The 12,597-nt window shown below is 41.7% G+C and overlaps 1 protein-coding gene across 1 annotated transcript in view; it reads left to right on the top strand.

Moving 5' to 3' along the window:
- Nucleotides 1-3,499: 3,499 nt before the first annotated feature.
- TMTC1 (transmembrane and tetratricopeptide repeat containing 1) overlaps nucleotides 3,500-12,597 on the top strand; it is a gene marked incomplete at its 5' end in the record, with an annotated part of 73,258 nt that continues 64,160 nt past the window's right edge. Inside the window, one exon of the mRNA XM_010140494.1 lies at nucleotides 3,500-3,689. Coding sequence (XP_010138796.1) covers nucleotides 3,500-3,689 — 190 coding nt within the window. The remainder of the gene's footprint in view (nucleotides 3,690-12,597) is intronic.

The raw sequence follows: 12,597 nt of genomic DNA, 5'->3' as shown, positions 1-12,597 counted from the left end.
TTGATTGCGGAGTTTTTCCACGCATCACACAAGCGCATGGGAAGAGAAACTTGTTTACAAACCTTTTATGATCAGTGCGTGTCCTGGAGCATGTCTTCTCATCTTCAACATCACTTTGTCCTAAACTTCCAGCAGAAATGCATCAATGCAGGCTAATCTGGCTACCCCACATTCCTCTTAACATTTGTTAAACTGACTCTGTTTGTTAAGGCAGCAAATTGTGTTTATCTATTCTGTGCTGCATAGCGATTTATCAGTGCCTTATCAGTGAAGATGCATGTTGCAATAAGGGAATAAATCTGGTCTTATAAGGCCAGAATATGTGAAAACAAGCAAATCTGGGCCACGAATAATAATGGTTTGTTTACATGCAACATATACAAGTTCTTTTGGATTCCCGGTGATAAACTGATGAATTGCAATTACCAAAGAAATATCCAGCACTATAGGTCTGACACTGAATACACAACAACGCCTTGCCCCTTCCTAAAACAAGCCTGTGGATATATGAATACTCCTGTAGAAACAAATACAGTCTTAATTACAAATAAACAACGCTGGGGGAGAAAAAGTCACTCAGTCTGGCTGAGGTTACGAATCTTACCCATAAGGCATCCCTGGGGGGGAGGGGGGAATTTTAGAGAGGGAGCAAATCCATCACTCCATCCTTTTGGTTTGGTTCTGAAGCATCTCCTGCCCAATTTTAGGGGTGTCATTGGGGCAATATTCATACTTTATTTTTCACATTACATCACTAGGGTAGACGTGGGTGTGGGGAGGACTGTAGACAAGCTTATTGCTTATGCTAATTGCACCAAGTCTGTTAATTTACACCTGTATGGGTATCTGTAACAGCTCATTTTGTGGAGGGCAGAAAAGAGGAAGAATGGAACCACGGACCTCTGTCCTGTTTCACACTCCTCTGGGCATCAAGATAACACCTAACAGCAGATACTGATCTAGTCATAGTTCTGATTGTCACATCTCTGAGTGCTGAATTTTAACGACAAAGAGCTTGCAGGCATTCAGCTGCCTCTTGTATGTGACTTGGTCTTTGTGCTGTGACTTTGTACTCCCTCCAGTGCAGAAAAGCAATTAGTCCATCTTTAACTACAATGCTGCAGTTTGCAAAGATCCCAAATGTCATTTGGTTCCTTTCCACCAAGCAGGCCAATCTGAGTAAGTAGGGGAGAATTTCTAGTGTGTGCTGTGGTTTTCATACAAACTTCCATGAATGTTGTGATGCTTATTGAATATGTTAATATGCCAGGGCATTAAAAGGCCCTCCCTTTTAAAACAGGGCTCTCCTAAAGCATCAAGTGCAAAACCAATTCAACAATCCTGAAAATCCTAATATACACAGTTGTAACGATATCATATGCCATGATGTTACTCAGATTGATGTAAGTGGACACGCTTTTTCCTTTAAAAGGAAGCTAGAAATGGATCTTAGTTTGGCTTTTAAGTATATGTGTCCATAAATTATGGCAGCCTTTTCTGAGCTGATGTAGTACTGAGGCGGATACAGAAGTCTGTTTTGTATTGTGGTTGAGCAGAGGTGGGGCCAGATGTAACATCACGAGTGAGCACCTTGGCATGTTTAAGCTCCGCCAGATTTTGTGTTGCTGTGTTTCTCTGTAATGTGGACCCGAAGAGATTGGCTTGGTGACCAGAAAAGACATTTGTTTCTTTGGAAACAGTGAATAATCAACATTGTAAGAAGAGTTTGAGTAAAGTTAGATTATGTTTTTGCGGAATGCTTTCTTAAATGGAAACTGGCTTTTAAACTGCTGCCTCTGATAAGAGAGAAGATGGATTTTCTCTCTCCTTTCCTCTTGTTTACTACGTGAGGGTGGGGAAGAAGAGGAAAATGGTGGAATTGGAGCATACCAAATGGCTGAAAACCTTAAAAATGTGGAAATAGTCCATTTTCCATATGAACTGGGAGCTTAGGAAGATTTTTGGGGAAATGAGAACATGCATTTTCCACTGTTTGCAACGAAACATTATTCCAGCTCTGCAAGCCTCCCTGCTTTTGGATCACTGCGTTCCTAAGACATTTTTCAGATGAGAAGAGAAACTAATATCCTAACTGTTTGTGGTTATTTAAAAATGTTTTCACAAAAATTTAGGCCTGATTCATTACTGTGTCTTGGCCCAACACCTATCCTGGAACTTCTGTGCTGCCTGCCTAGAGTCAAATGTAGCTTCAGTGTCTTATCCCTTCTGCCACAAATATAAGATTTTGTAAGTGCTCTTGTAAGGGGTGGCATTTTGACTGCAAAGAGGCGTGTTTGTAAGTGACAAGTAAAACAGTCCTCTGTCTACATGACTTGACATCTCTTGGGTATCCTTTGTTATCATTTTAATAAACCTGTTAAGGTACCATGGCAACTGGGTGTAATAACTAACAACAGCCAAAGCAGGCTCATGTAGAAGAAATCCTATGCAGGACAGAATACAATTTCATTTCTTTGAGTATTTCCTATCTTTGATGCTGTGTACAATGTGGATTTTTCCTTGTGGACGCAGGAAGAGTTTGTGTGGTCTATAATAGTGTTGCAATTTTGCTTGGGTGAGTTCATGCTTGTTGGAATAATCTCCAGCCTCTTGCATACAAAAGTATTTGAACTTTTTAAAATGTCTTTGAGGGGGATGCACTTTTGGGCAAGTAGGTGCCAAGCAGCAAAAGGCTGGGGGGAAGAGGAGATGATGGTTTTGTTTGATTTTTTTTTTTTTTTTCCTTGTTTTCTTTAGCTCAGCCACACAGATGTTCTGGTTCAGTCTTCTGAAAGCCCTGCTTACTTCCCAGAGGGCAACATGGTTCCCATGTGCATTCCCTGTTAATTTCCTCTCTCTTGAGAATACCAATTAATGAAGATTACAATTTGAAAGGCTTCATATTTCTCTCTCTCTTCTGTGGCACATCTTATGCTAGCTGTCCCCAGCCCTAATAAGGTGTGATGGGATCAGTCAAGAATCACCCTGTGCCTCCTTTCTTCTGTGTTTTCTCTCTGTGCTAGGATGAGAACAGACAGAGGTCTGACTGCTCAGTAGGAGCACACAGGAGAAATCCTAAATTGCGAGTTAAGCTTTTCTAGAGGGATATTTTATATTGCAGGAGCGATGCAGTCTACTGTGTAACAGTTCAACACATGTATGCACCTGCTTAATTATTACTCCTTTATTGCTGAAGCTGGTAGAAAGTCGCTTCAAAAACCTAACATTCAAATGAGAGATGATGATCTGTTAGTTTTTCAGAGGCTGGGGCATAGAAACCACATAAGTATCATTAATCTTGTGTTATTTCTTCAGATGACCTGTTGAAGTGCTCCTCACCTATGTTAGCATCTTTTTATCGACAGAGTTATGGTATTGCCTGTGTGTGCAGAGTTTTGGGGTTTTGTTTTATTTTTTCTCCTCCTCCCATGTAGTATGTGGTAATTGCCAATGGAAAATGTTTAATGTGCTGTAATTTGCTACCTATTTTCTTTTGCAGGTTTCTAACTTATTCCTACCTTCTGGCCTTCAATGCTTGGCTTCTGTTGGCACCAATCACCCTGTGCTATGACTGGCAAGTAGGCAGCATCCCTTTGATTGAGTCTGTTTGGGATGCCAGGAACTTAGCCACAGTGTTCCTGGTGCTGGTGATGACCTTACTCAGCCTGCACTGCATAGCTGCATTCAAGGTAATACCAGAAGACATGCATTCCAATGTTTTATTTAAAATCTTTTGTTTCCTTAATCTTCAGATGAACCGTCAGTAAGCACAAGTTTTCCTCTTAAATGCTTTGGATTGAGGTGAAAAAAACATACAGCTGCTTAACTAATGCAGGCAAGCTTAACAGATGAAAATACCCTCTAGTTGAAAGTCTGGCTCTAATTGTTCTGACTTGAGGGCAGAACGTGGCCTGGAGTCCTGTGTTCAATTACTGTTGATGATCCAAACCCCTCTGAAGTTGCCTCTGCCTCTCCCATAGTCATTAGGCTCTTTGTCGCTTGCTTCAGTCAGGATTGAGAACTGTCATCTGCAGAGCCGTTTGAAAATCAAATCAATTGTTGTAGTCATACCTTTGCTATGCTTCTAAAACCTAAATGTTGGGTACATGTCAGTGAGAAGATTTCACATCAGTGGCGTAATGGAATGTGGGAAACTTAAAATGATCTGGAAATTGTTATTTAATGTAAATAATACAGTGCTTCACAAATCCATATTTTAGATCCACAGATATTCATGTTGCAGAAATGAAAGTGGGGTTGTGCTAGTCAGAGATGCAGTTACACACTTACATGGAAGGCTATTTTTCTGGATCGCAGGCTGTTACAAGCTATTCCTCCTTCAGTTGTGTTGTGGAAGCTTCTTGAGAAAAGGTGTCAATAATAATTTTTGAACTATTACAATAGTTTCTTTTCCTTAAACATACATATTGCCGAAAAGCATAGTAGGGAAATGATAAGTTTTTAATACCTATGTTAGGCTAAAATGTGCAGGTCCTTTACGCGCGTCAGTCTAGCCTGGCAGTCTTCCCTGGGCTCCTGATAAGGAACAGAAAATGAACCAAACAGTTTGAGACTGCAGAGTCATTAATTTAGATTATAAATTGACAGGTGCTGTATGGGAAAAATGGGAAAATACCCTATTAGGCATTCAATTGTTCTACCTGCAGGTTGTACATCATCTCATGTTCCTCCTGCTTTCGTTACTCACTGCTAAAGATATTCAGAAGTGTTTGTATCAGACCTAATCCCGTTCCCAGGAAAGTTAATGATAAAATTCTCATTAGCCCAGCACTGAACACTTCTGCAACATCTTATCCCATGTTCTTTGAAGTTTCAGTTGCTTTTTATTTCTTCTCCTGTTGTCAGAATTGGTATTATGTGTAAAATTAACGTTCTTGGGTTGGGGAAAAAAAATCTTTCTGGATTATCCGAAGTAATTTTATGTTACTTTATTTGGGGTAAAATGGTGATCCAGAAGGATCCCTTTTGGGTAACTGAATTGTTTGTCTTCTGTCAAACTGAAAACCAAAATACTTCAAAACTCTTTTTGCGTTAAATGTCTAGATTTTATCATTTTTATTCCTTCTGGTTTTTTTCTTAAAGGCAAAACAATTCAGTCTGGATTTATGAATAGTGCTGTTTGATTTGAAACTGTAACTTATAATTCTTTTGTGAGAATAAGTTCAGTGTTTTGTTCTTAACCACTGTTAATGTTGTGTTAAGCAACATCAGTGTCACTTTCCAAGTGTTTATTTACCAGATGCTTTGAAATTAATCTGTCTAAGTCACTCTACATCATATTCGGAAGGTCATGGAGAGCAGGAGAGGTGCCTGAGGACTGGAGGAAAGCCAATGTCCCTCTAGTCTCCTTTTTGAAGGAGGAGGGTAGGAAGGGGGACCCAGGAAGCTACAGGCAAGTCAGCCTCACCTCCATCCCTGGAAAAGTCATTCTCTAAGCGTGTGGAGGAAAAGGTTATCAGGAGTAGTTAGTCAGCATGGCTTTACCAAGGGGAAGTCATGCTTGACCAATCTCATAGCCTTCTGTGATGGTGTGACTAGCTGGGTGCCTCAACTTTTGACACTGTCTACCATAACATCCTCATATGGAAGCTCAGGAAGTGGGGGTTAGATGAGCAGGCAGTGAGGGGGATTGAGAACTGGCTGAATGACTCTGCTCAGATGGTTGTGATCAGTGGTGCGGAGTCTATCTGGAGGCATGTTGCTAGTGGTGTTCCCCAGGGGTTAGTACTGGGTCCGGTCTTGTTTGGCATCTTCATCAATGACCTGGATGAAGGGACAGAGTGTACCCTCAGCAAGCTTGCTGATACAAAACTGTGAAGGGTGTATGACACACCAGAAGGCTGTGCTGCCATTCAGCGAGACCTGGACAGGCAGTAGAGTTGGACGGAGAGGAACCTAATGAAGTTCAACAACGACATATGTAAGGTCCTATACATGAGGAGGTGCTCCAGGTACAGGTTAGGGGTTGAGCTGCTGGAAAGCAGCTCCTCAGAGAAGGACCTGAGAATCCTCATGGATGACAAGTTAACCACGAGCCAGCGGGGTGCCCTTGTGGCCAAGAAGACCAGTGGTATCTTCAGGTCCATTAAGAATAGTGTGACCAGCAGATTGAGGGAGGTTCTCCTCCCCCTCTACTCTGCCCTGGTGAGGTCACATCTTGGAGTACTGTGTCCAGTTCTGAGCCCCCCAGTTCAAGAGATACAGGGAACTACTGGAGAGAACCCAGCAGAAAGCTATGGAAACAATCACATCACTGCAGCATCTCTCTTATGAGGAAAGGCTGAGGGACCTGGGTCTGTTTAGCCTGGAGAAGAGAAGGCTGAGAGGGGATCTTACCAATGCTTATGTATATATAAAGGCCAGGTGTCAAGAGGATGGGGCCAGACTCTTTTCAGTGGTGTCCAGCAACAGGACAAGGGACAACAGGCACAAATGGAAAACAGGAAGTTCCACATAAATATAAGGAAAAACTTTACTTTGGGGGTGATGGAGCACTGGAACAGGCTGCCCAGAGAGGTTGTGGAGTCTCCGGACTTGCAAAACCCTTCTGGACACATTTCTGTGCAACCTGATCTAGGTGAACCTGTTTTAGGAGGGGGGTTGGACTAGATGATCCCCAGAAGTCCCTTCCAACTCCTTTCATTCTGATTCTGTGAATCTTGTAGATTCCCTTGTGTTTTTCCTAAACACAGAATAAATTGGATCTGAAGCAATCTGCTTTTGTGTCTATCCCAAGTACAATTAGAACTATCTCCTGTTCTTGACGAAGTGCTCTAATCAGTCTCTGCTCACAGCTTCCCAGCAAACCCACTGTGAACATGGATCTGGTAATGGTTCCATGGGGTCAACCAGGACATGCTTCCCCCAGCACTAGGTTTAATTAAAGGTAGCTGAAAGACTCTGCTTTTCAAGAAATTCTGAATTTTTCAAGCTATTTTCTGGTTTTTTTTTTTTTGATGACTCTCATAACAACCCAGTTGTGATGCTGCCAGTTAGTGGTATGAAGATGATTGTGTTGTGCGAAGTAGTACAGATTACTGAGGAAAGCAAACAGTAGGAAGAGGCACATTTCCTGGAAATGAACTATCCTATTTGGCTTTGGACACTCTCAGGAATGTCTTCTACAATGAGGAGAGGGAAGTCCAGGACGCATGAACTGCAGGCATGATTTACTGTACTAAGCTCTTAAGAAAGCTTCTTTCCAAGTGCAACAGCAGTAGCCTTTCATATGACATTGCTTCCCCCAAGAAGGACCATCCTTCAGTCAAGCCTAAGTATTTTGCAGCTTGCAGGCAGCATGAGCCACATCCGTTGATTTTTTGCGTTTCATAAAGTGTAAGATGTTCTGCTTTCTTTTTGAAGCAAACACGCAAAACCGTCTCAAGAGCCCTTTTTCTCTCCTTTTTCATTGCAAAGTCTAACCGGGAAGCCGTAGTTTGCAGTTTTCTAAGGAATGGTTTCAGAGTGAACAAGCATGTGGTTTGTGTGCCTTTTGTTTGACTGTGTAGGTGCGTAGGGGTAAGAGAGGACAAAACCTCATATTCATTCTCATTGGCACTAACACGTTCTATGGCACGGAGAATAGAAATGCTAGGAACAATTTTGGCAGAAGTGAAGACATTTGTGCAGCAAACACTGAACTGCTTTTTGCTGGCGAGAGGCGATGCACGTGCATCCACAAAACAAGCTCACAGGAGACTCACAGAATATATTACATGGACTGTAATTAGAGAATGCATGTATTGGATTTCTGCCTTTGTTGCCAATGAATTTTAAAAAGGGCTAATTTGCTGTTGATGCTTGTGATTAGGGTAATAACCCTGTTGGCATGTATGTGCAGTGCTGATAAAGGACATCTAAGGCATGAAGCTTTCTTGTTCCTTTTCATTTTGTGAATATTATTATACTTCAGAAGGAAAAGAAACGGTGCTTTGCTTGCAACGTGTCCGTTACTAGATGGGGCTTTTTTATGTTGAAAATGCAGAAACAGAGAAGGCAGCTCTCCAGTTCACCACCATTTGGAGAGAGAAGCCTCCGTCCTTGTTCTCCTCCTGCACTTTCATTGTTCTCCTTCTTAGACAATGAGGAAGTAGCTTGAAAAATTGTATATAACTTTCATTCACTGGGTTATTTGGTGTGTGTAGTGCTAATCTCTCTTGCTTATCAGCCAAAGAGCTCCCTGTGAGCAGCTTTCCAATAAGAACTTGTTGTTCTGCACAGTATTTAGGTGCACAGCCATGCTTGTCTCTCACTGCAGTCATCCCTGTCACATGTGACAATTAATGTCCATCTTCAGGAGGCCTGACAAGGGTAAACAAAAGGCCTGCTTCTGGCATACCTGCCACGGTGGGAGTAAAGGACCTTGCTGTCATCTCTGGCCAAGACTTTTTCATAGTGACTAATGTGGCAAAGTTGCAGTCCATTGTTAAGCAGCTCTTTGAAACCTTTTGAAACTTGATTTTTCACCACGCAGTTGCCAAGCATGTGTTGCAAGTTGGCCTCTCTTGAGCTGTTTTATCCAAGGTATCAGGAGTCACCTTCAGGTCTTGAAATCCTCAAGTTCTGCTCAGCTCTTTGCAGGGAACTTCTTAACCCAGTCTGGTTGGGCTTCAAGTAGCATGCCGGGGCTGGGACAAAGGATGGGGATGCTGTTGCAAATGCCCGCATCCCAGGGAAATAAGAATTGTTGGGAAAAGAGGATGAGGTTTGTTTATTGTTCATTGTTGAATTGCAGCCTCAGCTGCAAGGAATGGATGTTGTCTGTTTCTGAGCTTTGGAACTAAGTAGGTTACAAAGATACCAGTGAAATAGATGAAGCGCTCTGTCTTTGGTTGCCAAGCATGCCAGTTACAAGGCCAGAGAAATAATCTATCTGATGTTTCAAATGGCCGCTAGCATACCCAAGGACCCATAGCACCGCTTTCCTGTGCTGGAAGAAACGGTGAGCACCTGATGAACTAGAGGAAGGACAACAATCCTTGGCATATCGTCAGGACAACAGTTATTTCTTTGACATACCATAATGATTCAATGAGCATGAAAGGAAAACCCTTCGGATGTTTGAAACGCCACTCTGTATGGCATTTTTAGGTCGCTGCTTAATGAGGCAGTGTGATTCAAATGCAGCTTGTCCTGCAGTTGTAGCTGTGAATGTGTGTAGAAAGCACATGATGGATCAGATTCCACCTTCTATGTGGTACCTGATATATGGAGGGCCAGTAGTGGGAAAACTCATGTGTGCGCGCGATGGGGTAATTCAGAGCAAAGCGATCTGAAAAACTCATTAGAAATAGTAGCTTTTGACCTTATGACTGGTAAGGAATTAATTGTACCTTGTGCTGCTCGGACCTTATCTCGCATTTATAGTCACGATCAGCTCTGAGGTACATTATGGTGGTTCACAGCACCTTCTACCTGATCAGCAGGAACACATAATGATGTGCAACAGTTTGCTCATGTCTGAGGAGGGAGTGCTACTTATGCTCCACAGCAGTTTAAAAAAAATTATCTCTAGTGTCCTTTAGGCTATATCTTTTTAAAGAACATGCTTTGCTGCTGTGTGACATGGTTACATATGGTACAGGAAATTGTGATGATTTTCAGGTTACATTCGTTATGTGCAACTGAGATATCTATTATTATCCTGATCTTTCATATTTTGCAGTTGGTTGTTTTTTACTTCAGGTCTAATTTTAAGGTACTGCTGCCTCTACATTTCTCTGCATTCTGCTTCTTAGCCAAGATCGAATTATTATGACTTTAATTCATGCTGTAATTGGCATAATTTTGCCATTTTTGTGGTGGTTTGTAGGGACGAATAGCATCTGAGCGTATTCCTCAGTCACTTGTCAGCTAAGAAACCGCCTGCAATACCTTAGCTGTTTAATACCATCAAGAGGAGGAACACATTTTCGTCTCCTCTTTGTGCGCATGTTTCTGTTGGTTTTGCTAGCGCTCATTATGTGTATTCTGTCATGCTATTTACTTTACCCTGCACTCCTGAGACCTTTGCCTCATTTCCCAGTTTTGGCATTTCATTAATAAATCGCAGCTTATGGACCTTTCTGGGGAACAATTGCCTTTTATAATATTCTACAGTCATATCAGCACAGTTAGAAAGTATGCCTAGAAAAATTCATATGCCACAACACTTTCAGAACAATACCTGCTTCAAAGGCACGGCAAGGTGAATAAGGCTATTTATCGATGGAGTCTATCTGACGAGCTGGAAAGTACAGTCATTTTCATAAAAGGTCTATTTAAAATAAATCCTGCTTTCATTTTCCTGAGGGCCCACTTGAATTCCTTCCACATAGAGAGAAGGTCAGGACTGATGTTCTTAATCCTTAGCAGCAAGGTTTTTCTATGATGCTTCTGTTGTTAATGTTTGCTGCGGGGAGAGAGTAATAAGCCAGAAAGACTCTGTTAGTGAAAACTGGAGGAAGGGGGGGAACCGCTTGCAGGCACCCTGTGTGCCTCGCCGGCCACATTTCTGCTCTGTCGAGTGCAGCAAGCGGATCAGCTGTGGGTCCTGGTGGGGCTGGGAGAAACATGGAAGTCTTCCCAGGGTGCCAGCTGACAAAGAAAGAAAAGAAGAAACCTTTCTCAGAGAACTATCAAAATACCTTTTGCATAAGTTTTTTGGTTGGTTGTTTGTCTCTTTTTTTTTTTTCTTGGTAGGTGTTTTAAATTAACAGGCTTGGAGCGTGATGCTCTGAGTAAATACAGCCATAGGTGGAGTAGTTCTGATTTGGCTCACCATGAAGGTATTCAGCATCTCACCAAATGGGCTCTTAAGTACTGCAGGAGTTTGTCACACTAGGTAGGTCATTTTTATAGAAACAGATAGTTCTGGCATTTTCAGCACATTAACACTGAATTACTGTATTTTTGAACATAATCTTTTTGTTTCTGCCATTTTCTTCTGATTTAAGTTAATATTTCAAGGCCCACTCAGAACTGAAAGGTTTTCAAGTAGCACAAAAGTGGGTGTGAGTAAGAGAGCGTAGGTGGAATGAAGACCAAGAAATTTACAGCTGGGGGAGATAATGATGCTTATACTTGGTCTTAGTTAAATTTTAGGGAGCCAAACTATTTTTGGCTCCCTAGAATTTTGTTTGTTGGGTTTTTTTGTTGTTGTTGTTAGGATCCTCTTGTTCCATGTTACCTCTTAAGACCAAACTTATCACGAACAGAGCTGCTTTTCCAAAGATCATGCTTTTACATACTGCAAGCAGTGTGCATGTGCTTAAATTGTACCTTTTTTTATTTTGTCATTTCCTCCACCCTCGTTCCGTAGTAAAACAGCCTGCAGTCACAGAAAGGGAAGAGAGAAAAACAACCACGAGGTCGAAAGCATTATTACATTATTATAATTTCTGGAGCGATTTGTTGATTTTCCCATTTCCTTTTAGAATGCTCCACTTCTTTTTCAAAGATGCATGTGCTCCTGCATCTTGGTCAGATCAGTTTGTCATATGGAGTTAGAGGCTGCAGAGATTAAGGATTGGGAAAATGAGTTTATATCTTCAGGGAATTTTAGGAACCTGGGTAAGAAAGTCTGTCAATGCAGAGCCAAATGGATGAGTAGCTGAGGTCTACAGGGAAAAAAAGTAGTAGATATCAAAATTTTACTTTAAGGTACTAAAATAGAACGTGATATACCGGGAAGAACTACCCTCTGCTTTTGTGCCACAACTGAAAGCCTGACCAGAGCTGTTGAGCATCCACAGTTCCACAGTTTGTTTATGTAAATAAAGTCTTTTAGCCAATTTCAGCATTTCTGAAAACCAGGCTGTTGTACCTAGTGGTACAGACCAGGTCTTGCTTCCCTGTGAAAACAAAGTGAATGATGTTGTTAGGGTGGTCTGAGATATGTGCCAAAGATTTCTCTTCAGATAATCCTCAGTTAGGAAGCCAGTGATATTTTCAAGGGTTTTGATTCAGCTTCTGACTGGTGCATGTTTGCCTGTACATCAGTTCCTAAACAAGTGTTGCTGCTGGTGAACTGGAAAGTAGGTTTTGCTGTTGCTGAACGCTTGAAATAGGGTCAACATGTCAGGTAGTTAATAAGCAGTCAGCAGTGGTGGTCAAAATAGCATTGGAAATCTCCATGGCTTTGGACTATCTGTGAAGTACAAAATTTGCTTTAATTCCAGTCAGTAGTAACTGTGGGTGATTTTATCAGAGCTAGATGATCACCAAGGAAAACTGAGCTTGTTTTGGAAGACAATGAATTGCTAAGCCTAGTATTCAAGCAGCTGGTGCTACTGCAGGTGCTGGTTTGGGGAATTTTTTTTTTAATGAGATGAAAGAATAAAACTCCTGATAAATTAGAGTGATTTTGTGACTTTTTGTAGGAGCAAGCTGATTAAGCTGCGTATGTGAGACAGATTTGAAGCTGGGCCATTACCTTTTCCTTACCAAATGTTTGAGTGTTTCAGACCATGTGTTGACACCGGACTTTTGGCACTGTTCCTTGGGGAGTGGTGGCATAGGCAGCAGAGTCAAACAGCCGTAGCTCCACAGTGCCCTCTTGTTTGACCACAGTAGATGTGCATGACCCGTCCTGATTCC

Source organism: Buceros rhinoceros, unplaced genomic scaffold, assembly GCF_000710305.1.
Source record: "Buceros rhinoceros silvestris isolate BGI_N320 unplaced genomic scaffold, ASM71030v1 scaffold1677, whole genome shotgun sequence".
Classification (NCBI taxonomy): Eukaryota; Metazoa; Chordata; class Aves; order Bucerotiformes; family Bucerotidae; genus Buceros; species Buceros rhinoceros.
Note: the sequence above shows the minus strand (reverse complement) of the source record. Positions and strands in the feature narration are given on the sequence as shown.